Source organism: Terrapene carolina, unplaced genomic scaffold, assembly GCF_002925995.2.
Source record: "Terrapene carolina triunguis isolate 2854851 unplaced genomic scaffold, T_m_triunguis-2.0 Scaffold195, whole genome shotgun sequence".
NCBI lineage: Eukaryota > Metazoa > Chordata > Testudines > Emydidae > Terrapene > Terrapene triunguis.
Window position 1 is genome coordinate 1,449,248 of NW_020664546.1, and position 27,659 is coordinate 1,476,906.

The window sequence follows — 27,659 nt, forward strand, 5'->3', positions numbered from 1 at the left end:
AGGCACTGCATTCCATCCTAGGTGCGGCCGCCACCACTACCCCACCACTGACCGTGGACTCTGAGGATGGGATATTGTCGACGGCCGCTTCCTCGGACATGTTAGCGGACGGGGAAGATGAGGAAGGAGATGAGGAGGACGAGGCAGTCGACAGCGCTTACAACGCTGATTTCCCCGACAGCCAGGATCTCTTCATCACCCTCACAGAGATCCCCTACCAACCGTCCCCAGCCGTTAACCCGGACACAGAATCAGGGGAAGGATCACTCAGTAAGTGTTTAAAACATCTAAACATTTATTTTTAACAGAACAGGAATATTAAGAATGGGTTTTTCATGATTACTTTGCCCTAGGCGCTTAACTGTTCACTCCCTGGCAGTGTAACTACTTAAAAAAATCAAACAATGTCCGGTGTAGCATGAATGTTCTGCCCAAGCCGTTCTACTGTTTAGTCCCTGCCAGTGCAGCTACAGTAAAATCCGGTCTATATGTCCAGGGATAGAGCTGAAATCCTCCATTGACATCTCCACGAAGCTCTCCTGGAAGTAATTGGAAAGCCTTTGCATCAGGTTCCTGGGGAGAGCGGCCTTATTGGGTCTTCCGTAGTAGCAAACATTTCCGCGCCAGGAGAGAAGCAAGTACTCCGGGATCATTGCCCTGCAGAGCATGGCGGCATACGGCCCTGGTCTTTGCAGGCTTTCCCGAAGCGTCCTCTCTTTTTCCGTCTCTGAAATCCTCATCAGAGTGATGTCGCTCATGATGACCTGCTTTGAATTAGGTAGGGGAATGTTAGTATTGGAACTGCTTGCCTGTTCCTTTACAGAACTGTAACCGGCGGTTTACAGCCACGCGGTGGAGGCGGGAGAGGGGCAGCATACAGGGATCTTTCCCTGGGACAGCCGCGAGGGGGTGGGACAGGGGCACAGTTCATGCTTGCCGGATTGCTGGCAGCAGGGACTGGCATTGCTTTCAATGTGAAAGGAGGCCAGTGCTACTATCAAAGTTTTAAGCAGCCACAAGTCTACGGCTTACCATGTCAGCCTGCTACACAAATTCCGGTGTCCTGCCCCGCTTCTCTGATCTGCACTGCAAGACCCCAGGCACTGAATGCGAGGGCCGAAAATTCGACCTTGTCTTGAGTGCACATGTGATAGGTGCCGTGCATGGTCTTGTTCACAGAGAAAGACTATGTTCTTTGTTCACAACGAAATTTATCTTTCTGAGGAATTCACTCCCTTTTTCCCATTCCCACAGCTGCGACTGTCTCCCAACCTAGCCTGGCATCACACACCCAGAGGCTAGCGCAGATTAGGCGTAGGAAGAAGAGGACACGGGAGGACATGTTCTCGGAACTTATGGGCTGCTCCCGAGCCCAGGCAGCCCAGCAGACCCAGTGGAGGGATAACTTGTCCCAAATGCACCGAGCACACATGGAACGGGAGGAGAGGTGGCAGCAGGAAGACCAGCAGGCGACTCAAACGCTGCTTGGACTAATGAGGGAGCAAACGGACACGCTCCGGCGCCTTGTGGATGTTCTGCAGGACCGGAGGCAGGAGGACAGAGCCCCGCTGCAGTCTATCTGTAACCGCCCTCCCCCGCCACCAAGTCCCATACCCCCCTCACCCAAAGTCCAAAGAAGGAGGGGCGGCAGACTCCGTGAAAACTCTCACTCCACCCCTGCAGACTGCTCAAGCACCAGAAGGCTCTCATTCCCCAAAATTTGACAAGTCCTTTCCTTCCCGCCTCACCCAAGCCCCCGTCCAAGTTTCACCCCCCAGTTTCATGTGTAGTTGCTAATAAAAAATACGTTTCTGTTAATTACTGTTTCCATCGTGTTCTTTTAGAGGAGCGTCTGTGTGAAGGGGGAGAAGGGGGTTGGTAATTGGACAGGACAGTCACCTTTACCAGGGTACAGAGGCGGGGGCAGGTTCAGCAGCAGGGCACACACACAGTGCAGTCACTAGTTACCCTGGTCAGTCTGGGAGGTGGTTTAAATGTTATGGGTGGGGGGTTGCTCTGTGACTTTGTGATGGGGGAGGGCAGTTAGAGATCTTATGCAGCGGTCCTTATCCTGGATCACAGAGCCACGCAGCAGGAGATCTGTAACCGTCCTCCCCCTGCCACAAAGTCACATAGCCCCCACACATACAGAGTCCCGAACAGGAGGGGTGGCAGGCTCCGTTGAAACCACCAGTCCACCACTGCGGAGCCTGTCATTCCTGGAGTTTAGAAGCGTCATTTGCATCACTACACTACACCCGCTCCCCACCACAGTCTGCGTCCCAGTTTCAACACTTTACCGAGAAAACAGTAATAAAGACAACTGTGTTCATTAACAAATTTCCAGTGATTTTATTTTTAAACGTGTGTTGGAAGGGTGGGAACGGGGTATGTAACTGGAGAGGATAGTGAACATTCACTGGGTAAAGAAACGGGGGCAGGTTCAGCTTCTCTGTACACAAATTTAAAAGTCACAGGTTACCCTGCTCACTCAGGAACCTACCTTTCAAAGCCTCCTGGATGCACAGCGCGTCCCGCTGGGCTCTTCTAATCGCCCGGCTGTCTGGCTGGGAGTAATCAGCAGCCAGGCTATTTGCCTCAACCTCCCACCCCGCCATAAAGGTCTCCCCCATGCTCTCACAGAGATTGTGGAGCACACAGCAAGCTGCAATAACAATGGGGATATTGGTTTCGCTGAGATCACAGCGAGTCAGTAAGCTTCTCCATCTCCCCTTGAGATGGCCAAAAGCACACTCCACCACCATTCTGCACTTGCTCAGCCGGTAGTTGAAGAGTTCTTTTTCACTGTCCAGGGCGCCAGTATAGGGCTTGATGAGCCAGGGCATTAGCGGGTAGGCTGGGTCCCCGAGGATGACTGTAGGCATCTCCACATCCCCAAGAGTTATTTTGTGGTCCGGGAAGTAAATACCTTCCTGCAGCCGTCTAAACAGACCTGAGTTCCTGAAAACACGAGCGTCATGAACCTTGCCCGGCTATCCCACGTTGATGTTTGTAAAACGTCCCCTATGGTCCACCAGTACTTGCAGCACCATTGAAAAGTAGCCCTTTCGGTTAATATACTGGCTGGCCTGGTGGTCCGGTCCCAGGATAGGGATGTGAGTTCCATCTATAGCCCCACTGCAGTTTGGGAATCCCATCGCGGCGAAGCCATCTATGATGACCTGTGCGTTTCCCAGGGTCACTACCTTTGAGAGCAGTACCTCAACGACTGCGTTGGCTACTTGCATCACAGCAACCCCCACGGTAGATTTTCCCACGCCAAAGTGGTTCGCGACTGACCGGTAGCTGTCTGGCGTTGCAAGCTTCCAGAGGGCTATGGCTACTCGCTTCTGGACAGTCAGGGCTGCTCGCATCCGGGTGTCATTGCGCTTCAGGGCAGGGGACAGCAACTCACAAAGTTCCATGAAAGTCCCCTTCCGCATGCGAAAGTTTCGCAGCCACTGTGATTCAGACCTGCAGCACTATGCGGTCCCACCAGTCCGTGCTTGTTTCCCGGGCCCAGAATCGCCGTTCCACAACATCAACATGACCCATTGCCACCGTGATGTCCTCGGTGCTGGGTCCCGTGCTTTCTGACAGGTCTGTGCTACTCTCAGACTTCAGGTCCTCACCGCGGTGCTGTAGCCTCCTTGCCTGATTTCTCTGCATCTGCCTCTGGGAAAGGTGGATGATAAGCTGCGAGGTGTTGACAACGGCCATAACTGCAGCGATGGTCGCAGCAGGCTCCGTGCTCGCAGTGCTGTGGCATCCGCGCTGTCACTGACCAGAAAAGTGCGCGAACTGATTTCCCGCCGGCGCTTTCAGGGAGGGAGGGCGGTAGTGACGGGACGGATGACGACAGTTACCCAAAAGCACCCTCGACACACTTTTTTACCCAGAAGGCATTGGCGGCTCGACCCAGAATTCCAATGGGCAGCGGGGACTGCGGGAACTGTGGGATAGCTGCCCACAGTGCACTGCTTCCAATGTCGACGCTTTCCCCGTTAGTGTGGACTCACAAAGTCTAATTACTGTCCTTAGTGTGGACACACACGTTCGATTTTGTAATATCGATTCCACATATTCGATTTAAGTAAAATCGAACTACTCTCGTAGTGTAGACATACCCTTAGAGACTAACAAATTTATTAGAGCATAAGCTTTCGTGGGCTACAGCCCACTTCTTCGGCTGTAACCCACGAAAGCTTATGCTCTAAAAAATTTGTTAGTCTCTAAGGTGCCACAAGTACTCCTGTTCTTTTTGCGGATACAGACTAACACGGCTGCTACTCTGAAACCTGTAATTATGTACAGTAACTCCTCACTTAACATTGTAGTTATGTTCCTGAAAAATGCAACTTTAAGTGAAACGGTGTTAAATGAATCCAATTTTCCCATAAGATTTAATGTAAATGCGGCGGGTTAGGTTCCAAGGAAATTTTTTTGGGGCAGACAAAAGGCATTATATACTGTATAGTACTGTACTGCACCGTGGTGGGGAGGTGCCCCTGGCTTACCCCACACAGGTACAGCCCGCTGCAGACAACGAGGCAGGTAAGGATGCTAGGAAGCACCTTGCGCAGCAGCAGCTTCACCCCAGAAGAACAGGTGCTGACTTTGCCAGGGGATGCTGTAGGCCAGGGTCCCGGGCCCCCTTAGCCCAGGGCCCTGCAGCCCCTAAAGCCCCTGCGTTCCGGGTGGCCCTGCCTGCCGGCGGGGGGAGGCAACTTCCCTGCCTGCTCACTTCCTCCCTCCCTTCCAGAAAGTCCTAAGCGCTGGGAGGACGGGGGAAGCGCTGGGTGGATGGGAGGGGGAGTAGGTGGAGGTGGAGAAGAGGAACTTGCGCAATGCTCCCTTGTAAAGTCAGCCAAACGACGTTATAAGGGAGCATTGCACAACTTTAAACGAGCATGTTCCCTAATGGAGCAGTGACGTAACTTCGAAACAACGTTAAGCGGGAGGACTTTAAGTGAAGAGTTACTGTCTTCAGTGTAGGATTTGGACAGTGTGCAAGTAAATAGGGCCTGTGGCCACATGTTGATTTTATTCCTATTCAGTAACTCTAACTATCCTTTTGGTGAATACCATCCATCCTATGCATTGAACAGGGCAGGGGCCTTGTGAAAAATACAGCGTGTGATCATGTAATTAGTGTCATAATGCGAACATACAATGAGACCAAATTAATCTCGCATAGGCAACCATTTTCTAAGCTGGTTTGCAACCCTGATGTTATTTTAACTTGGTATTTTTGTATGCAGTATGCTTTTATTAACTGAATGTGTTTCAGGAAAAACTACTAATGTATCACGGCAGCAGCTTTACTGTGGTCCACTTATCTGTTCAGCGACTACTCATTACTTAGCAAGATTTCTCTGTAAAAAAACAAACAGTATCCATCCATCACCTCCAGAGTGCCCCCACCAAATTAAACCATATTAAATTTGATTACTTCCTTCACTGTATTGAATCTGAGATTTGACTCCTGGAAGTATTATTAGCTTGGCTCTAATACTCATGTCATGCACATCTTTGACATTTTGATTCTTGACTGTAAATGTGATCTGCAAAGGGGGGAAAAAAGCATTTGTCTCTTTCCCGTTTTTTGTTGCCATGTAACTTAACAAAGGCCTGAAAGCTGCTATTTTTTTTTTTGCTTCTGTTTAACAATAAAAATTAGCCCTTGTCTCTGGAAGACTCTGGATGAGTGGCGACTAATGGCTTTATATAATCAGATACCTAGTATGTGAAGTCTGATTGAGAAAGGAAGAGATTTTATAGAGACTTATAAAACTTGTTTCTTTAACAGCTAGTTAACTCTAAGGAAACAGTTGGAAGTAAATATCTTTGTTAAAGATTGTATGCCTCTGCCCCATTGATTAAGGGCTTCCAGTACTATCTGTAAAACAAGAAAGAGAAAACTTGATATTCCTGATAAATCTAAAGGAAAAACACAAGTTGAGAACACCTTTTTAAAAAGATACCTTTTCAGTGTTGTCTTTATCCACCACAGAGAAGCTAAAATGGCACAAACTCAATTTTTTTCTTTGCACGTTGCTATTTAAGAATTTGAGAAGAGGAGGCAGAAATTTTATACTGAAATTGCAGTCATACAAAACACCCAATATAAAATACACCTCTACCTCGATATAACGCTGTCCTCGGGAGCCAAAAAATCTTACCACGTTATATCGAACTTGCTTTGATCCACCGGAGTGCACAGCCCCACCCCCCCGGAGCACTGCTTTACCGTGTTATATCCGAATTCGTGTTATATCGGGTCGCATTATATCGGGGTAGAGGTGTAGTAAGCATATTTAGCTAGAAATTCAGATTTACTGCTATCAGAACTTTTCCTGGTTCCATGGTGCTTTTCTGCACATTGGTTGAATTGGATCTTATCCTCCCCATCTCTTCATAAACTGGCTCAGGGGCTGTCATACTTTTTCAAAATGTATAGCATATCTTACAAGATAATCTACCACAGGGGTCGGCAACCTTTCAGAAGTGGTTCATTTATTCACTTTAATTTAAGGTTTTGCGTGCTGGTAATACATTTTAACGGTTTTTAGAAGGTCTCTTTCTATAAATGATATAACTAAACTACTGTTGTATGTAAAGTAAACAAGGTTTTCAAAATGTTTAAGAACCTTCATTTAAAATTAAATTAAAATGCTGATCTTACGCCGTCGGCGTCCTCAGCCCGCTGCCGGCCTGGGGTTCCGTTCACCCCCGACTGGCAAGGGGCTGGCAGCCAGAACCCCAGGCTGGCAGCGGGCTGAGCAGGGCCGGCAGCCGGGACCCCAGCTGGCAAGGGGCCGGCAGCCGGGACCCCAGACCGGCAGCAGGCTGAGCGGGTCCCGGCCTTGCCCACATAGAGTGGGTACCTACCTTCTCCCTGGTTCTGGCCCATTCTCTTCCTCTCTCTCTGCACTGAGCTGAGGGTAGGGGTGCACTGAGCACAGGGCTGGGGGTTAAGGAGCAGGCTGGGGGTTGGGGTGCAGGATCTGGCCAGGAGCTAGAATGAGGGAGGGGGCTCAGGGTTGGGGCAGGAGGTTTGGGTGTGGAGCGCTTACCTGGGCAGCTCCCATTTGGTGCGAGGGGTGCAGGAGCTCCCGTTTGGTGCTCAGGGTGGGGATGTCGGGGGTGCAAGAGTCAGGGCATGGGATGTGGGGGGCCTGGGTATGTGTGGGGAGTGCAGGAATCAGGGCAGGGTGTGTGCAAGGAGGGTGCAGGAGTCAGGGCAGAGGGCTGGGGGTGTGTGAGGGGGTGCAGGAGTCAGGGCATGGGGTGTGGGGGGGCTGGGTATGTGTGGGGGGTGCCAGAGTCAGGGCTGGGGTCGTGGGGGGGATGTAGGGGGCTGGGGTGTGAGGGGAGGGTGCAGGGGTCAGGGCAAAAGGCTGGGGGGTGGGCTGGGATCGGGGGGGTGCTCCCAGCCCCCTGCCCTGAGCGGCTCACGGCAGGGGGCTGGAGGTATACGCCCTGATTCCACCCCCTTCCCCCAAGGCCCCGCTCCTGCCTCTTCTCCGCCTCCTTCCTGATCTGAGCAGCGAGGGCGCTGGGGCTCCTCTTCTCCCCTCCCTCGCAAGGGCCATCGGCGGCAGGGTGGGAGAGGAGGCGGGGCACGACGCAGCATGCTGGGGGAAGAGGTGGGGGAGGGGGAAGCTTGGCTGCCGGCGGAGCCTGCCCTACAGCAGCAGCCGCCGGCAGGGCCAAGCTTGCTTCTGCCCCTGCCAGAGAGAGCGGTAGGCGGGGGCGGAGAAGAGCAGGCTGGGCCGGGCAGATTTTTAATGGCACGCTGCTGCCTGCCAGGGTCCTGGCCGTCAGCCCCGCTCAGCCCGCTGCCGGGGTTCGCAGAGTGCCATTAAAAATCGGTTCGCGTGCTGTCTTTGGCACGCGTGCCATAGGTTGCTGATCCCTGATCTACCATGTATGCCTCTCCTCCCATTCATGATTGCACAACCTGTCTCTGACTATATGATGTCCTCATGGCAACTACAGTAATTTCTTACATAGTGCAGTAATAGGAAAATATTGATGTATTTTAAATGCTGTCTTCTAGTAGATTTTAGGATCTGGAAACAAGGAAAAACGGAGTACTATGATCACCCAACCCCCGTGCATCTAGACCTCCCATACGCAGACACCCCTGCCAGGCCTCACCGTGTACATCCAGAACGCCCCTAGCCAAACCCCACCCCATTGAACCCCAACCCCTGCATCTGGAGCCCCCCTGCACGCAGACACCCCGCCTCCGGACCCCCACCCTTGCACCCAGACCACCCCCCACTGAGATGCCTGCACTCAACCCCCCACCTGATGCCCCACCCTGAGCCCCCATATCCAGACCCCAGCTAGCTGCACCGAGACCCCCACCCCACTGAGCCCCACTCCCTCAGCACCCAGACCCCCCCCAGGGTGACCAAATGTTCCAATAAAATAAGGACTGTCCCGCGTCCTGATCAGTGTACAATCAGGACGCTATTTGTCCCAATATTCAGGTAAGGAGGCGAGTTGGAGGGAGGTGCCGACTCTGTGGGTGCACCCACAGGGAAAAATCGCAGCCAAGCTCCCCCCTCCTCACCTCCTTCTCCCCCCAGCGTGCCGCATCCCCGCTCCCCCCCCACAGCACTTCCCGCCGCTTAACCGTTGTTTGGCGGTGCTTAGCGCTTTCCAGGAGGGAGGGGGAGGAGCGGGGATGCGGCACACTCAGGGGAGGAGACAGAGAAGAGGCAGAGCAGGAGCGGGGACTTGGGGGAAGGGGGTGGAATGAGGGCGAAGTGAGGGTGGATGCTTGGGTGGGAAGAGGCGGGGGGGGTGGGCGAGCACCCACCCAGCAGAGGGGAAGTCGGCGCCGTAGGGGTGAGTGGCAGTTGGGGGACTGAGGAGGGACGCAGCAAGCCAGCAGGGGGTCGGGGGAGGAGGAAGGGCACGCAGGGGAGGAGGGGCAAGTGGGGAGGGGACGGGACCTGGGGCAGAGTGGGGGCGGAGCCTGGGAGGAGTGAGGGTGAACTGTGGATGGGGCTGACAGCACCCCAATGTGTCCCGATATTTTAGTGTTGTGATCTGGTCACCCTAGACACCACCCCCCCCCGCTGAGCCCCCCACACCCAGACCCCTCAGCTGAGCCCCAACCACTTTCACCTGGAAGCCCCTGCAGAGTCCCATTGCTGCTGCACCTGGAACCCCCCCCCCCCATGAGCCTCTGTGTATCCAGACTCCCCACACCTAGACCCCCCACTGAGCTGCCTGCACCCAGATTGTCCCACACAGAATCCTCTCACCCCACACCTGGATCCCCCCCACACTGAGCCCCTCCACACATGGATCCTGCCTGGTGAGCCTGCCTCCCTGCCCCACACCTGGTGCGCCTGGCATAGAGGGGCAGGGCCCCAGGATGTTTCTGGGGCAGGCCCAGGCCTTGTGCTGCATCAGAGTCGGGTGCAGCCTCACTGCTGAGTCGTGTCCAGGGTGATCTTCCATCTTTGTGCAGAATTTTTAATTTTTTGGCACAGAATGCCCTCAGGAGTAATGATCAGACTGTTCTCTGTGGACCACTGGAGCAAGTTCTTCATGGACTGTAGTCTAAGGAACCTATCATATAGCTATGGTCCTACCAAATTCATAGCCGCGTCACAGATCATGACATCTGGTCTCCCCCCTGATATCGGGTCTTTTGTGTACTTTTACCCTATACTATACAGATTTCACAGAGGAGACCAGTGTTTCTCAAATTGGGACTCATGACCCAAAAAGGAGTTGTGTGGGGAGTTACAAGGTTATTTTAGGGGGGTTGCAGTATTACCACCCTTCTGCACTGCTTTCAGAGCTGGGTGGCCGGAGAGTGGCGGCTACTGACTGAGGGCACAGCTCCGCAGGCAGCAGCGCAGAAGTAAGGGTGGCAATACTATCCCATGCCATCCTTACTTCTGCGCTGCTGGGGGCGGTTTGCCTACAGACCTGGGCTCCTGGCCAGCAGCCGCTGCTCTCTAGCTGCCCAGCTCTGAAGGCAGTGCCACCGTCAGCAGCAGCGCAGAAGTAAGGGTAGCAGTACCACAACCTCTTCCCCTCCCCCCCCCCCCCCCATAACCTTGCGATTCCTCCGCAACTCATTTTTGGGTCATGACCCCTACAATTACAACACCCTGAAAGTTCAGCTTAAAATAGCTGAAATCATGAAATTTACGATTTTTAAAATCCTATGACTGTGAAATTGACCAAAATGGATCATGAATTTGGTAGGGCACTACTTATAGCTCCATCTGTGAATCTTTTTCATAGCTTCTGTGCAGGTGCTCACTTAATGTCATTGTTTGCGCATAAGTCTATAGTAACTTAAATTGGTAACAAAATTCTTTTTTTTGTCCTTACAGTCTTTCACTTAGACTAAAAAGCAGTTATAAAAAACTCTGTTTGAGAGGGGGAGAATTTGGATGCCTTCAATTCAGCAGAGAAGCTACTCTATGGGGCTGTCTTCTCCTTCATGCATATAACTCACTGTGTCAGCATTGTGCCTTCCAGAAGATGCAGGCTAAAATCCTTTTTGTGATTTATACTGTGCTGTTGGCTTAAATCTCTTGATGCGAATGTTAATTCTATTCTTAGTCTCAATTAGATATTCTATTCTTAGTCTCATTTTAGATATTCTTTCTTGCAGAATTTGGCGTTCATTTAGCAGAACTGACTGTAGATCCCCAGGGAGTATTGGCCATTCGTCAGGTGAGTCTTCTCAAGCATGCTGTAGAGAAGAGTTGGATTATAACTTTTGTTGGTTTATAAACTGTCCACTCATACTTCCTTTTTTAAAAAAAGTAAAATTAAATGCTATTTCTCTAGAAATCTAATATATAGGAGCATGTAGCAATGAGAATGTTTTTGTGCTCAGCACTTAATCACATTTATAATAACCAAAACTACATAATAGCTTTTTTCGGTAACTGATTTGAGGACTGGGGAACTAGTGTGGGGATGTGGGAATGGGAAACATTCTCTTGCTGGCTTGTTCTATAGCAGACTGTTTTTGCCATTTATATGTGCAGATGAGAAGTCATAGGTATTATTTTCCAATTAGCATTACTCCATTTTCTTTTAAATTTGTTTTTGTCAAAAATCGCATGAATATTATCCACGTGTGACTACCTCTCATCATAATGCTGTTCAAGCTCAGTACATGTGGTGCTCAGACACTAAAGTGGTGATGGTGGTATAAGCACCTCTATAGAATAGAATCTATATACGGGGTGGCATCAGTGAGCAGGGTAGCATTGTCTTACCATCTTTCTGTGACAGCTGGCTTCTAGAAATCCTGTTCCATTTTCATCCTTTTTGAAGATTACCATGTTGGAGGGAATGGCATCTCATGTTACTTGTTACTGGATCAGACCTAGCATTGTTATGCTTTAGCAGACCTTTCCTGTCCTAAGAAGCTCAAGGCCCATTCTGCCAGAGTGGTAGCCAGCTTCTAGGCTGAGAGGGGGAAGCCTCTGTTCCTGAACACTGCTGAGCTACCTGGTGCTCAGTTGACACTTTCTCTAGGTACTGCCACCTCAACCAGGTATTACTGGCTAATGCTGCTTTTAGACATAAGGTTCTGAGATGAGTCTTGCCCATCCTATTGCCTTATCTTCTCCCTTAGCCTCTCACCACATATAGGGAGGAAAGGAAGATTGTCCAAGCACTGTTGATCATACCCAGCATGCACAATGGTTGTGGCTGCATCACAGAAAAACAAATTTCTTAAATTGCTAAATGTTTCCCATAATGAGATAACATCAGTGCACCTCCCAGGGTGGATTGGCTCAGCCAGGGGCTAGATGGGGAATGCAGGACTATGTACTCTATTTCTGTAGCTTTGGAATATTTCCACTGAGGAGAAGTGTGTGGCAAGCTGCTAAGGATGGGGGCAGTGCCTTAAATGCTTCATCGAGTTTGTCCCCAGGCTGACAGCAGAGATGGGACTTATAGATTGTACACACGGATGTTGCCACAACACAGAAAACACATAGCAAAGTAGTAAAAATCTGCTTTTATAATGGTTTAAAACAGCAGGTCTCAAACTTTGCTTCCCATACTGCTTTCTTAAATTATTGTAAAGTGAATAGATGGAACATAAAGTTTACATGCAACAGGTGGTACATGTACCACAGTTTGAGAACCTCTGGTCTACAGGTTCATAGATAAGGCTAGAAGGGGCCATTGTGATAATTTATTCTGACCCCTTCTGCATACCACAGGCCATAGGAATTCCTTGAATTAATTCCTGATTGAGCTAGAGCAGATCTTTTAGAAAAAGATCCAGTCTTGATTTAAAAATTGCCAGTGATGGAGATTCAGCACAACCCTTGGTAAGTTGTTCCAATAGATAATTCGCCTCACTGTTAAAAATTTGCACCTTTGCCACCCATGGGATCTTGTTATATACCTTTGTCTGCGAGGTTGAAGAGACCTCTATTATCAAATTTATTCCTTGTGTAGGTACTCATAGACTATGGTCAAGTGACCCCTTAACTTTTTTCTTTTGTTAAGATAAATTAAGCTCCTTTAGTCTTTGACTGTAAGGGATGTATTCCAATTCTGTAATCATTCTTGTGGCTCTTCTCTGAACTCCCTCCAATTTATCAACAAAGTATGTCAGTAGCGGTTACATCTGTGCCAAATATAGTAGTTGTATGATCTCCCTATTGCTACTAGGTAATCCAGTTTAAACATCTAAGCATCACATTAGTCCTTTCAGCTATAGTGTTGCAGTGGGAGCTCATGTTCAGCTGATTATCCATCATGACTCCCAAGTCTTTCAGAATCATTGCTTCCCAGGTTAGAATCCCTGATCCTGTAAGTACAGCCTACATTCTTTGTTATGAGATGTATGACCTTTCAGTTGGCTGTATTGAAACACGTATTGTTTGCTTGGGCCCAGCTTACCAAGCGACCCAGATTGCTCTGTATCAGTGACCTGTCCTCTCTATTATTTGCCACTCCCCCAATCTTCATCACCTGAAAATTTAATCAGTGCTTAGTTTGTTGTCTTTCAAGTCATTGATTAAAAATAAGTAGATTAGGGCCAAGTACCAATCTCTGCAGGACCCCACTAAAAACACCTGCTTAATGATGATTCCCTGTTTACAAGTATGTTTTGGGACCTGTCAGTTAGCCAGTTTTTAATCTATTTAATGTGTGCCATGTTCATTTTGTATCATTCTAGGTTTTTAGTCAAAATGTCATGCAGTACCAAGTTAAATGCCTTACTGAAGTCCAGGTATATTACATCAACACATCATGCATCTGAAGAAGTGGGCTTTTACTTACGAAAGCTTATGCCCAAATAATTCTGTTAGTCTTTAAGGTGCCACAGGACTCCTTGTCGTTTTTGTGGATACAGACTTAACACAGCTACCCCTCTGATACTGTTACCTTTATTAACCAAACTTGTAATCCTTATCTATCTAGTCAAGTTAGTTTGACAAGTTCTATTGTCCATGAACCCATGTTAATTGGTGTTGATTATATTACCCTCCTTTAATTCTTTATTAATAGAGTCCTATATCAGCTGCTTCATTGTTTTGCCCAGGATCAATGTCAAGCTGACAGGCCCATAATTACCTGAGAGGTGTCCCATTTACCTCTTTTAAATATTGACATGACATTAGCTTTCTCCCAGTCTTCTGGAATTTCCCCGGTATTCCAAGAGTTATTGAAAATCAACTTTCAGTCCAGAGAGTTCCTCGGCAGCTCTTGTAAAACTCTTGGAAACAAGTTTTCCGAGTCTGCTGACATAAAAATGTCTAACTTTAGTAGCTGCTGTTTTGTAGCTGCTCTGTGAGGAGAGATTAATAAGACTGGGTCTTTTCCAAGAGACAACTAAGGGGGGATATGATTGAAGTCTATAAAATCATGACTGTGGTGGAGAAAGTAAATAAGGAAGTGTTATTTACTTCCTCTCATAAGACAAGAACTAGGGGTCACCAAATGAAATTACTAGGCAGCAGGTTTAAAACAAACAAAAGGAAGTATTTCTTCCTACAATGTGTAGTCAACCTGTGGAACTCTTTGCCAGAGGATGTTGCGAAGGCCAAGACTGTAACAGGGTTCAAAAAAGAACTAAATAAATTCATGGAGGATAGGTCCATCAATGGCTATTAGCCAGGATGGTGTCCCTAGCCTCTGTTTGCCAGAAGCTGGGAGTGGGCAGCAGGGGCTGGATCACTTGGTGATTACCTGTTCTGTTCATTCCCTCTGTGACCCCTGCAATTGGCTGCTGTCGGAAGATAGGATACTGGACTAGATGGACCTTTGGTCTGACCGAGTATGGCCGTTCTTATGTTCTTATTAGGATCCTCCTGAGTTACTATCAGAATGGAAAGTATTGTATCGTATATGACATGGCTACATAGTTTTTTCCCAATTTCAGAACAGAAATATTTATTGAACACTTCTACCTTGAAGAATTGCAAATTTCAGGCAGCTCAGTAATTAAGATGATGTATAGTGCTCAGGTTGCTAGAAGATCAACTGTGTGTTGAAGTGGCTATGGCTAATTACAAGGGATAAAATTGAATTGCAGATTCTGAATGCAACGTTGGTAGCTAAAGTCTATAAAATATGCTACAAATCTACAGCATCCCTATTCTGCCAGCTTTATACCTGGACAAGAATGTCCCATTTCCTTTTAAAGTTTAATATGGACAATATTAATTGTCAAAGTTCAGGTCAGCTACACCTGTATTCTTCCTCCGTAATCACTTGGGGGCACCCTCTTTAAGCTCCCAGCCCCTCAGTTGTCACGTCTCTTGCATGGAGACCTGTATTTCTCTCCCTCCTGACCAGGGTTTTCCAGGCTGTACACTTCCCTCCTACAATGAGTTCCTCAGCAAGTCAGACTTCCTAAGGAGTCCTGCTTTGCATGCTCTTCAGAGGCCATAAACAGTGTAATTGCCCACAGGTATAAGTTGGCACACAGCTCTTTTTAAGCGAGCACACTTTTTCTTAAGGTGAAAGCATTACAGAAAAAACATAATAAAAACAATAAAAAACCCTACATGCATGCTAATAAGCTTACCAGAGACCACCCCCGATTCAAATAAGGGCTTTGGCAGGTGATCGATCCTTCAAAACCCACCAAAGGGTTTTCCAAGGTTACAGGTTCATAAAGTTCATTCTTGTCTGGCTCATTGTTTCAAATGGTCCTTTGAAGCTCTGACTCTTCCCAAGGTTTGCATTAGTCACGTCTCTCCCCTATAGAAGTTACATACAATTCCACAATAATACATAAACTTTGTGTTTTTAATACAATGGACTTCAAAGTCTATTTAAACTGAATTCAGACAGGATTTTTAATGATAATGGAGGAAATTGCCATATCTCAGAGTCAGGGTTTAGGGCTGGAAGGGACCACCAGATCATCTGTTCTGATCTCCTGTATATCATAGGCAACCAGCACTCTGCATTAAAGTCAGCAACTGGAATTAGACCAAAATATTACATTCCCCGGGAGACTAGACTATTATGTGCTACAGGCAGAGAATAGGAGGCCCTTGCAATGGCATAGAAATGATTAAATGAGATATACCCAGAAAATCCTGGAAAGTGACCCTCATCCACACACTGCAGGGGAAGATGAATCTGACCTGGGGGAAAATTACTTCCCAACCCCACAAATGGTGATCAATCAGACCCTGAGTATGTGAGCAAGAACTAGCTAGCCAAGCACCTGGGAGAGAGACTACTTGGTGCTATCTCAAAGCCTTGGAACACCCTGCCTGGTTTCCCATCCCCAGTCGTAGCCATCCCTGATGGTGATAAAACTCCCAAAATACATTGGTGGGGGGTGGGGATAACCCTTCATGAACTCTGCAGGTGCCTAGTTGAAACCATGAAGCACGAGCTGTTAGAAACAAGACACAAACTGAAAGTGAGCCCCAGGGCTGTTGAACCCTGCCGCCTACTGTCACAAGCAACCCCGTTATACAAGTGCACTCAAAAAATTTGTCAGCTCTTCTAAAACTAATTAAGTTGTTTGCCCCCACAACTATTTTTTTGGGGGCGGGGAAGGGGACAATTTCAGAACCTCACCTCTCTGATGGTTAGAAATCTTCTAACTTCCAGTCTGAATTTGTTCATAGCCAGTTTATATCCATTTGTTCTTGTGCTACATCAGGGGTAGGCAACCTATGGCATGCGTGCCGAAGGCAGCATGTGAGCTGATTTTCAGTGGCACTCATACTGCCCGGGTCCTGGCCACTGGTCTGGGGGGCTCTGCATTTTAATTTAATTTTAAATGAAGCTTCTTAAACATTTTAAAAACCTTATTTACTTTACATACAACAATAGTTTAGTTATATATTATAGACTTAGAGAAAGAGACCTTCTAAAAACGTTAAAATGTATTACTGGCACGCAAAACCTTAAATTAGAGTGAATAAATGAAGACTCGGCACACCACTTCTGAAAGGTTGCTGACCACTGTGCTACATTGTCCTTGAGCTTACTTAGCTCTTCACCCTCCCTGATGTTTACCCTGGCCCCAAAGTATTTATAGAGAACATATCCCCTCTCAGCCTTTGTTTTGCTAGACTAAACAAGCCAAGCCCTTCCAGTCTCCTCTTATAAGATAGGCCCTCCAGTCCCCTAATCATCCTAGTAGCTCTTCTCTGAGCCGGTTCCAGATTAATTTAATCTTTCTTGAATATGAGTGATCAGAATTGTACACAGTATTCCAAATGAGATCTTACCAATGCCTCATACAATGGCATTAATATTTCTTTCTCTCTCTCTCTCTCTGCTGGAAATGCCTTGCCTAATATTTGCTAGGATCATATTTGCCTTTTTCATAGCTGGATCACATTGGTGACTCAGTCTTCGTGTAATCAACTCCCACCCCCAGGTCTCTCTTCCTCTGTTACTTCCACCTGATGAGCCTCCAGCTTGTAGCAGAAATTCTTCTTATTAGACCCAAAGTGCCTGACTTTGTCACAACTGAATTTCATCCCATTTCTGTCACTTCAGTGTTCAAGGTCATCCACAATGTCCTGTATAATATTTGATCCTCCTCTGTATTGAAGATGCCTCCCAACATTGTATCATGAGCAAATTTTGTTAGTAGTTTGCAGTGGTTTTTGTAGTTGTGTTGGGCCCAGGATATTAGAGGAAGAAGGTGGGTGAGGTAATATCTGTTATTAGACCAACTTCTGTTTGTGAAAGAGACAAGTTTTTGAGCTACATAGAGTCTTTAGGACTGAGAAAAGTACCTGTGTAGCTCAAAAGCTCTCTTTCATCAACAGAAGTTGATCCAATAAAAGATACTACCTCACTAACCTTGTGTCTCAAATTTCATTAGCGCACACCTACTTTTTATGCCAAAGTCATTAATAAAAGTACTGAATAAGATTGGTCCCAAGACTGATCTTTGAGGAACTTCACTAGAAGCCTTCCTTCAGTCTGATACTTCACCTTTCAGGACAACCTGTTGCCTTCTGCCCTTTAGCCAGTTCCTTATCCAGCTTACAATGCTTGTACTGATCCCCATTTTCCCTTTAGCCATTCCTTATCTGCCTTACAGTGCTTGTACTGATCCCCATTTTATCTAATTTAACTAATAATTTTCTATGTGGTGCTGTCTCATGCCTTACTAAAGTCCAAGTGAATTTCCCTTATCTAAAAAGCAGTTATTGTCTCAAAGAAAGAAATCAGATTAGCCAGGCGTGGTCTGCCTGTGATAAACCCATGTTGTATTACACCCCATTTACCTCTATTTAAGTTAATTTAGAACAAATTGTGAAGGAAGGAAATAAAGCCTTGCATACTACTGAGGTCAAACTAACAGGTCTGCAATTGCCCAGATCACTTTTTATTCCCTAAAAATAGGTACAACATTAGCTACTCTCCAGTCGTACGGTACTATCGTCAAATAAATAGCCTATTTAAAAATCATTGCTACCAGACTAGCAAACTCATGTGCCAGCTAAAGTTCCATATTATCATCCTTTTTGAAAACTACGGCAAAGTATTCATTTAGTTTTTGGGTCATAACTAGATTAAAGATAATCTCCTTCCCAGTCAGACTGCATAGTGGCCCAGCCTCATCTTTCCTTATTCTAAAAAAGTCTTATTTATTTTTATTTCCTTGTTGAAAGCTAATTTTGCCTGACTGCTAGCAGTTCCCACTTTATACATGCATTTTCTCATCTCCATGATGTAGCTTTTTTTGATCAACTCCTTTTTCCATTCTCTGTTTACTCCTAATAGCCATTTTTTGGAGGCTAGTCATCCAGCTTGGTCGGGATCCTTTCCCTGCAAGATTTTCCCCCTTGCTTGGTGTGACCCATAGTGCCTGGGGCAGCCCTCACTGAAAATACCAAGGTCAGGGCAGGCTGCAAAAGGGAAAGCAGATTCTCCCAAAGACTGGTGGTTAGCACTGAAGTTAAACTCTTCAACCAGTCACAAACTGTGCTTCTGATCCCCACACTGGTTATCAAGAAGCACACAAACAAAAAAGGAATCTCACAATCCCCTTTAGTGCATTCCACTTCTCTGGCTCCCAATCAACACCTAGGTCCAGTACAGTGAGAATCATAGAATATCAGGGTTGGAAGGGACCTCAGGAGGTCATCTAGTCCAACCCCCTGCTCAAAGCAGGACCAATTCCCAACTAAATCATCCCAGCCAGGGCTTTGTCAAGCCTTATCTTAAAAACCTCTAAGGAAGGAGATTCCACCACCTCCCTAGGTAACCCATTCCAGTGCTTCACCACCCTCCTAGTGAAAAAGTTTTTCCTAATATCCAGCCTAAACCTTCCCCACTGCAATTTGAGACCATTACTCCTTGTTCTGTCATCTGCTACCACTGAGAACAGTCTAGATCCATTCTCTTTGGAACCCCCTTTCTGGTAGTTGAAAGCAGCTATCAAATCCCACCTCATTCTTCTCTTCTGCAGACTAAACAATCCCAGTTCCCTCAGCCTCTCCTCATAAGTCATGTGCTCCAGCCCCTAATCATTTTTGTTGCCCTCCGCTGGACTCTTTCCAATTTTTCCACATCCTTCTTGTAGTGTGGGGCCCAAAACTGGACACACTACTCCAGATGAGGCCTCACCAATGTCGAATGGAGGGGAATGATCACGTCCCTCGATCTGCTGGCAATGCCCCTACTTTACAGCCCAAAATGCTGTTAGCCTTCTTGGCAACAAAGGCACACTGTTGACTCATATCCAGCTTCTCGTCCACTGTAACCCCTAGGTCCTTTTCTGCAGAACTGCTTCCTAGCCCCTTGTTCCCTAGTCTGTAGTAGTGCATGGGATTCTTCTGTCCTAAGTGCAGGACTCTGCAGTTGTCCTTGTTGAACCTCATCAGATTTCTTTTGGCCCAATCCTCTAATTTGTCTAGGTCCCTCTGTATTCTATCCCTACCCTCCAGCGTATCTACCACTCCTCCCGGTTTAGTGTCATCTGCAGGCTTGCTGAGGGTGCAGTCCACGCCATCCTCCAAATCATTAATGAAGATATTGAACAAAAATATTGAAGTTATTTTAAAACTCTGCTCACATATAAAAAATGTTTTTCTGACCCCAGCCACGTTACCAGGTCATTATAGGTTTGGATCTTACCCAAAATATCACACTGTCAGCCAGTCCTTTAGCATCTAAAACTAAAGGTTTATTATAAAGAAAAAAGAAAGAACAAGAAGAGTTGTTAAATGGTAAAGCAGTCACATACATACAAAGACTTCAAAGTCCATATATCAGATTAGCTGTATTTGTGAGTTTGCTGGCTTGAAAATCCCTCTGGAACACATCCACAACTTGAATGAGTCATTCAGTTCTTTGTTCAGAGCTTCAGTTTGTAGAAAAGTTACTCCAGAGGTAAGAAGCAGGATTGAAGACAAAATGGAGATGATGCAGCTGCCCTTTATAGTCCTTTTGCCATGTGTCTGGTACTTCCTTTGTCTCAAACACAAACTCAGAGCACATGGCATTGAAAGGCCTTAGAGTTTTCTCCATAGGCATGTCCCTGCATGCCTTGCTGAATCATAAGGTATAGTCTTTGGCTCCCTTCAGTGGGTTCATTGTACAGCTGATGTCCCTTGATGGGCCATCCAGCAGGCCTACCGCTGATGGCATTTTGTCTGGGGGTGTCACCCAGAGACACAGCACCAGTTTGGAAATACGGATATACCCTACATATCTGTAACTCATAATACAAAGGTGATACAAACATATAAACAAGATGATCATACTTTGCAAATCATACCATTTTCACTGACACCTTTTGCGGCATATCTGGTCAGATTCCTTGCAATTTTACAATAATGGGATCAACGATAACATAAAGTGTCCCTCAGATTCCGTACAGCATCACATTTGGGATGCAAATTTCAGATAGTTTTTTTTGTATAGTTGATTTTAAGGAAGTGCAAGCTTTGTCCACTTTTAAGTTCTTGAGCTCTTCAGTTCAGTTGACTTCTTTAATTAATTCCCTTAATCTCCCAAAGTCTGCCCTTTAGAAATAAAAAATCAGAGTTGACCTGGTTTTGTTTATCCTTCCATTTAATTTAAACCAAATCAACTCATGATTACTCGATCCAAGGTTATTTCCTATGACCAGCTCTTCTACGATGTGCTCACTACTTACCAAAACAAGTCTAAAATTGCATCGCCTCTTGTTGGTTACAGTGATGCTAATTCTAATACAAATATTTTACTACTTTAGTGGTTTTCATTTTACAAATACCATTTTAATACTAGGTGGCAAGAAAACCGGAAAATTTTAGTTGGGAGAGGTATAGCAGGGGAAGAGAAAGGAAATGGAAATAATCTTCCCTCTGCCACAAAATATTCTTTTGTATTAGTGCCTTTTAATCTCTAAGCATTTTACAACAAAATAAAACACCAAAATGTTATCATTTTCTCATGTGGCTTCCTTGGTATTTCTAATAATCATAAATAATCTAGTGGAATAATTTTGTCACTTGTAATCCTGAAATGGGGAAAAATGATTAGATTTAGAATTAGACTTTATAGAGGTTCAGGCTGACAATGTTCTGTTTAACTCGTTTGTTTGTATTTTGGTAGCACCTGGCACCAGTCCCATTGTAATAGGTAAAATTGTGCTGTGCACTGAATAACTGAACTGTTAAGGTACTAGCACATAAAAGGTAGCTGTATGCCACAAACAGATTGTGGATGTATCTAAGTTCAATTTGTGGCAACTGTCCACTTACATGGACATGTTAAACAGCCAGGTGCATTGAAAAGTTCTAATTCTCTAGCTAAAATGTCTTGTTTTCTGTAGATTGACTGTCCTAGATTCACTCCCTATGGATAACTTAGCTTTTAAGTAAATAAATTTAATTAGCCTGTGTGTGGTTCACTACTACTTTGGCCTAGGTCAGTAGTGGATGAAAAGTACATCCTTATGGCTGTTCGAGACATCTGTGAAATGGATTGGTGACCTTAGTCCAGAGCATAATGGACAAGTATTAATATTTCCCCAAAACACCATTGCATTTAACACACTTGACAATCTCAGTATAGGCCTAGAGACTGTAGTCCTCTTGATCCTTGGAGTGTTCCTTTCTGATCAGGGTGGCATGCTGGAGGGTGGCGTATAGGAGCTCTGTTTTCTGAGCTGTACCAGTACAGTGGGAAGAACTTGTCTGCAAAGCTGCGAATCTAGAACTTGTTCACTTAATTTTTTTAATATAAAATATATGCTGTAATAGTGACCCTCTCACATATCTAAAGTATTCTGAGGGACCAGTACAATAGGTATGTGAGGTTCTGTGCCTCTCACAACTATCTCTGTTCTCCCAAAAAAAGTTCTGGAATTCCAAATGGTTTGGATCCTAGCTGCCTGAGAATCCCTTTCAATTAAGATCAGATGGATTGCTATTGCTAACATTCCACAGGTGAGCATTCTGGAGGCTGGGTGTTATCTGGTCTGCCCTGTCAAGAACATCAGCCATAACTTCATCACAGAAATGCTTCATTTTGGAATGGTCTGAGAAGGTATATTGGGCCAGGGATCGAGTTCCTGAAGAACAGTAGGCAGTATAGCTTGAGGGTACTGAAAGAGGACAAGAAACAGGGTTATTGTCTAAATTAGTTCATTTTTTTAAATGGAGAAAACGAGAAGCACAATTTTTTGTGGAATCTCAAGGATATAAATTGTAACATTTCTAGAGTGAACTGATACATTGTGAAGGGCATGATTCAGTCCTCATACTGTCTCCGGATACAGCCTTGTTAATCTGTTACAGAAGTGCAGAGACAATGGTAAGTTAAAAATTATAATCTTTTTTCCTGTTTCATAAAAATTTCATATCTAATTGCCATATGGGGGGGGATGTATAGCACCCTTGCTGCAAAAGGCCTTTTCTCTCATTTCAGGCCTTTCATATTTTGGAAGACATAACCATTCTTATGGTGCCCTATTGTCTGACCAAACTGCTGGAGGGAAACCTGCAGTGTATGCAGCTGAAGTATTTAAACATATAGTGACCAAACAGCACATTTGTGAGTGGAGTGGACTAGTCAGCTATACAGAGTGGCCTGGAAAATATACCCTTCCCTGCAATGTGACTAACTATCTGGAATTCCTCCTTAGCTGCAAACATTTTGTGATCATCAGCCAGGATTGGGTCAGAATCCATGAAGGAATGAACATGATGCTGTTAGCTCACACATGGCTTACCCTATTATTTCTGCACACAAACACTCTGAAATGTTCAGCTTTCCTACACCCCACACCTGGCACAGTTCTGGGGAAAAAATTGACATCCCACTCATACTTTGGAGAAATGATTTTGTTGCCCACAGACTGTGTGGATTACCTCTAACTGAAATGGACTAATTTGGAAATAGAAGACTGTTTCCCAAACACATACACTGCGTTCACTGTTTACAGATGGTTCCATAGACCCAGGATGAGTGATTACAGAATGGCAAATTTCTTATTACTGAAAGGAAAACAAGAATGGCCCTAGCACCAATCTTGTGACTTAACTGTTGAAATAACGTTTACAGCTGTTTATGAATGTTTGAAATGCCATGTTGCCTTTTTGAACTCCATGTGATGGGGGTATTCCAAGGCGTTGTGATACAATCTGCCATTAGTGGCCACATGCTGGGAGCTGGGGCTTATCATTTTTGCATTGCTTCTTACAGCAGAAATCCTTTCCGTTACTGTAATAAACTGTAAATTTTGAGTCATGTTTACTGGGCTCAGTGGCGGCTTCTGTCTATCTCTGGTTTTCTGTAAGCTCAACGGATAGGGACCAAGCATTTGCTGTTGATCCTGATCCACAGCCTACTCTTGGACTGGTTTCATTAAATGAGTCACTCTATGCTCCTCACTGAGAGCCTGCTGCTGGCTCTCATCAGATATTCAAGGGCCAACAGGGACCATCCTGGCTGACCAGGTTGTCATGAAGCACTGCTGGCTCTGTGTTTAGTGCAGCATCCAGAACACCCATCAGTTGTCATAAAATGGGAATGTTGTTGGCAAGTAGCTGACGTGCAGTTCTTATCTCTGGTCTTCCGGTACTTGCTCTTCAGACTCTTAATATGCTTGCTGCACTGGTCACCGGTCTGGAAAATCTGCAGAGGTGCCAGCTTTTTAGCTATCTGCTAGTACACATGGTCATTCCTGGTGCTTTTCCTGAAATACACAATTTACTTTGCCTTGCACCAGAGATTCACCAAAATTTGGCTGTGCTCCTGTAATCATGAAGCAGCTCACTTTGCAAAAGGCTTGTTGGTTTGCTCTCTTGCAAATCCAGGAGGCTCTCTGATACTGTGCTTGCAAATTGGTGATTAGAAGAGAATGGGTTAATGCTGACCTGATCTGCTGCTGCACACCAAAGGGGAGAATGGCTTCCATTTTAATAGAATGGATTGCAGTTTGTTGGGATAGAGAGGACTAATGAAGTTGTCGCATGGAATTGGGGGATACTTCTGGTGGACTCCCAGGACCTGAGTCAAGCTGGGTTGCGTCTATACTGCAAAGCAATAGGGCTCGGATCTTGTGTCCTGGCTTGACCCATGCTCTGACCCTCCAGTGCTGCAAGGTCCTGGGACCCTGGGTCCGAGCCCCCAGTTAGCACAATTGCAGTGTAGATGCAACATAAGCCGAGCTCAAGGACAGGCTTAGGCAGCGTAGACATGCCCCTTGTCATTCACTTTCCATGTTGGTTTAACAAAGGTAGAGGCTAGACTGAAAGTCTGTCTAGTGTGATGCTTATGAACAAGTGTATTAAATTTTAGCAGCTTAACCCCAAAACTGATTACATTTTTATCAATACCATCCTCTTATCTAAATTCTACTAGATACCGAATAGAACTGAAGTTGTGTTTTCCTGTTTTTGGTTTAGTAAAAATTAGCAATGTTCTTTTAAAAAAAAAAAAGGGGGGGGGTGGGGGGTGGGGGAGGTCTGGCAAACACAAAGAATAAAAGGAAATTTGTGTGTAATATAAAATGTCCTAGAAGCTTAGTTAAAATTACATCCTCTGGTTTTTATGTAGTGTAGTTTGTAGCCATGTTAGTCCCAGGATATTAGAGAGGCAAGGTGGGTGAGATAATACCTTTTATTGGACCAACTTCTGTTGATGAGAGAGAGAAGCTTTCGAGCCACACAGATCTTCTTCAGGGCTGGGGAAAGGTACTCCGAGTGTCACAGCTAAATGCAAGGTGGAAGAGATTGTTTAGCATAAATAGTTAGCACATATTATGAATTTAAGATCCCAGGCTCCTCTTTGGAAGAGTTGTGCAGGTTTCCTATAAGGAGGAAGAGTTACAAAGGGACCTCACAAAATTGGTTGACTGGGCAAGAAAATGGCGGAAGAAATTCAGAGTTGATAAATGCAAAGTAATGCACATTGAAAAACATAATCCCAACTATACATATAAAATGATGGGGTCTAAATTAGCTGTTACCACTCAAGGAGGAGATCTTGAAATCATTGTGGATAGTTCTCTGAAAACATCCACTCAATGTGCGGCAGCAGTCAAAAAAGCGAACAGAATGTTGGGAATCATTAGGAAAGGGATAGATAAGTCAGAAAATATCATGTTGTCTCTATATAAATCCATGGTATGCCCACATCTTGAATAGTGCGTGCAGATGTGGTCACCCCATCTCAAAGATATATTGGAATTGGAAAAGGTTCAGAAAAGGGCAACAAAAATGATTTAGGGGTATGGAACAGCTTATATATGAGGAAAGATAAATAAAACTGAGACTTGTCAGCTTGGAAAAGAGACGACTAAGGGCGGGATATGATGGAGGTCTATAAAATTATGACTGGTATGGAGAAAGTAAATAAGTGTCATTTAATCCTCATAACTCAAGAACTAGGGGTCACCAAATGAAATTACTAGGCAGCAGGTTTAAAACAAACAAAAGGAAGTATTTCTTCCTACAATGTGTAGTCAACCTGTGGAACTCTTTGCCAGAGGATGTTGTGAAGGCCAAGACTGTAACAGGGTTCAAAAAAGAACTAAATAAATTCATGGAGGGTAGGTCCATCAATGGCTATTAGCCAGGATGGGCAGGGATGGTGTCCCTAGCCTCTGTTTGTCAGAAGCTGGGAGTGGGCGACAGGGCATGGATCACTTGATAATTACCTGTTCTGTTCATTCCCTCTGGGCACCTGGCATTGACCAGTCGGAAGACAGGATACTGGGGCTAGATGGTCTGACTCAGTATGGCTGTTCTTAGGTCAGACACAGATCTGTTCAGATCAGTCCTTAAATTCATAACTCTGCTAGACACTAAAAATCGTGGAGTGAACAGACACTGGATTTATGGCTTATTGCAACAATCTTTAACCCACAAATCCTCTCATTTTGTCCTATGACTGCAGAGATTTTAACAGGCCACTCTACCTTGAACAGTCCCTCAGAGTGTGTGCCAAATACGTACGCTAAACAATCTGTTCCATCTTGCAATTAGCTGTGTCCCTCGGAGTACCTTTCCCAGACCTGAGGAAGAGTTCTCTTTGGCTTGTCTTTCTCACCAATAGAAGTTGGTCCAATAAAAGATATTACCTCACTGACCTTGATCCTCTGGTTTGGGCATTTCTTGGTAGTTAGTAACCATCTGGGTAATAGCAAGTGCCAGACTTCTTTAATTATTGAACCATGATAATTTACAGCATAGGAAGCCATCTGCTTCTTACCATTTCTCTTCTCTAGCTAGGTGGAAACAATGGGCCCTGAGAGACATGTTCCCAGAGATCTCTAAAATATTGTTAATACTGAGTTAGGCTTGGCATAGTTTTAATCAACCATTTAATATGGTGCTTGATTTGGTGATGAGCAGGTTCTGGGATGGGGGTGGGTCTAATAGGAAGCTGGCATCAAACATCTCTAGACTCTGTATAGCATCAGGCATGCTGTCAATGAACAATAAATAACTACAGACTCCGTTTGTCTCTGCAACAAAGTTTCCTGTTTCTTTCACAGGGAATTTCATATTTTGGCCAATCCCATTTTTAGGGATGAGGAGGGACATTTGTAACTATTCTGAATGTGACCCATTCCTTTAGTTCTGCTTCATGTCCTTTCTCTCCTTTTACAGTTAGCATCTGTAATTTTGAAACAATATGTGGAGACTCACTGGTGTTCCCAGTCAGACAAGTTTAGGCATCCAGAGACCACAGAAAGGGTAAGATTCCTGTTTAACACTGAATTGGTTGCATGTTGCTTGTCTGCTGTAACTGATTTTTATCATTGTGGAAAGCTAAGGTTTCTGGTTGGCTTGTTTTGGGGACCCATATTGAGATCAGTCAAGGAACTGGGTGCAGGGGTGGGGGGGGGGGAGAACTGGGATTGACTGGGCAGGAAGACTCGGAACGAGAAGTGGGGGAAGAGACTGACTCAGGAAGGCAACCCCAGAGAGGAGATTGCTACTGGCTAGGCAAGAAGACTGGGACTGGGCTGAATGGAACAATAACAGGTTGGAAAGGGTGGGGAAGGGGACAAACTTGTGGGGAAGCAGGCAGAAGAGTCTGTTCCCACCAAAGTGCACTTCCCTCTAGAGACTGGAATGGAACCCACAATTTCTGAATCTTGCCATTCCTCTGCTGTCAAACCTATTGGTAAATTCTCATCTCCCTCTAGTGCTGACCCATATAGAGGTTGACAGTCTCCTATTGCTCTCAACTACTCCCTTAGCTCAAGCTGATGAACCATTTGTGTCAATATGCTGCATGTGGGAGTTCCGTTTTTTAGTTTGCTTTGAAAAAACAAACACACACCCTAGGAGATAACATTCTTTTAACAGTTTTTTTTTTTTGCTTGTTTAAGGTTGCAAAGTCAAGCACATCTAGATTGGGGTTCACTGAAAGGGAAATGCTAATTGGAGAAATGAAAGGTGTTAGGAATTGGGTTAAATGTAAGCAGACATCCTGGGTATATTCTCCACTAGATTTAGAACTCCTAGGAAAGGCTAGGCTCCTTTTTTTATTTGGAATTACTTGGAGGTCTCATGCCTTTCCTTCCCTTTGAAGGATTTTATGAGATTAAAACTGTGTATAAAGAATAAACTAAACTTTAATCACAGCTTTACTTTTGGGAAAGCTTTTATATTTGGGTGTGTTTTATATGGGAAGAGTAATACATTTCTACATGTTGTGCTCTGTCTCCTTTATAAATTGAAAGGAATCCAAAT

General features: G+C 45.5%; 1 protein-coding gene across 4 annotated transcripts in view; it reads left to right on the plus strand.

The window, feature by feature from the left end:
- Positions 1 to 27,659, plus strand: part of IPO9 (importin 9) — a 195,336-nt gene that overhangs the window by 26,707 nt on the left and 140,970 nt on the right. For 3 of the 4 annotated variants that reach the window (XM_024192875.2, XM_024192880.2, XM_024192896.1), the window contains exons 2-3: positions 10,658 to 10,719; positions 26,568 to 26,654. In XM_024192875.2, the coding sequence (XP_024048643.1) occupies positions 10,658 to 10,719; positions 26,568 to 26,654 (149 nt within the window). Of the gene's footprint in view, positions 1 to 10,657; positions 10,720 to 22,231; positions 22,264 to 26,567; positions 26,655 to 27,659 lie in introns of those variants that run through there. The other variant, XM_024192888.2, reaches the window with a different exon arrangement.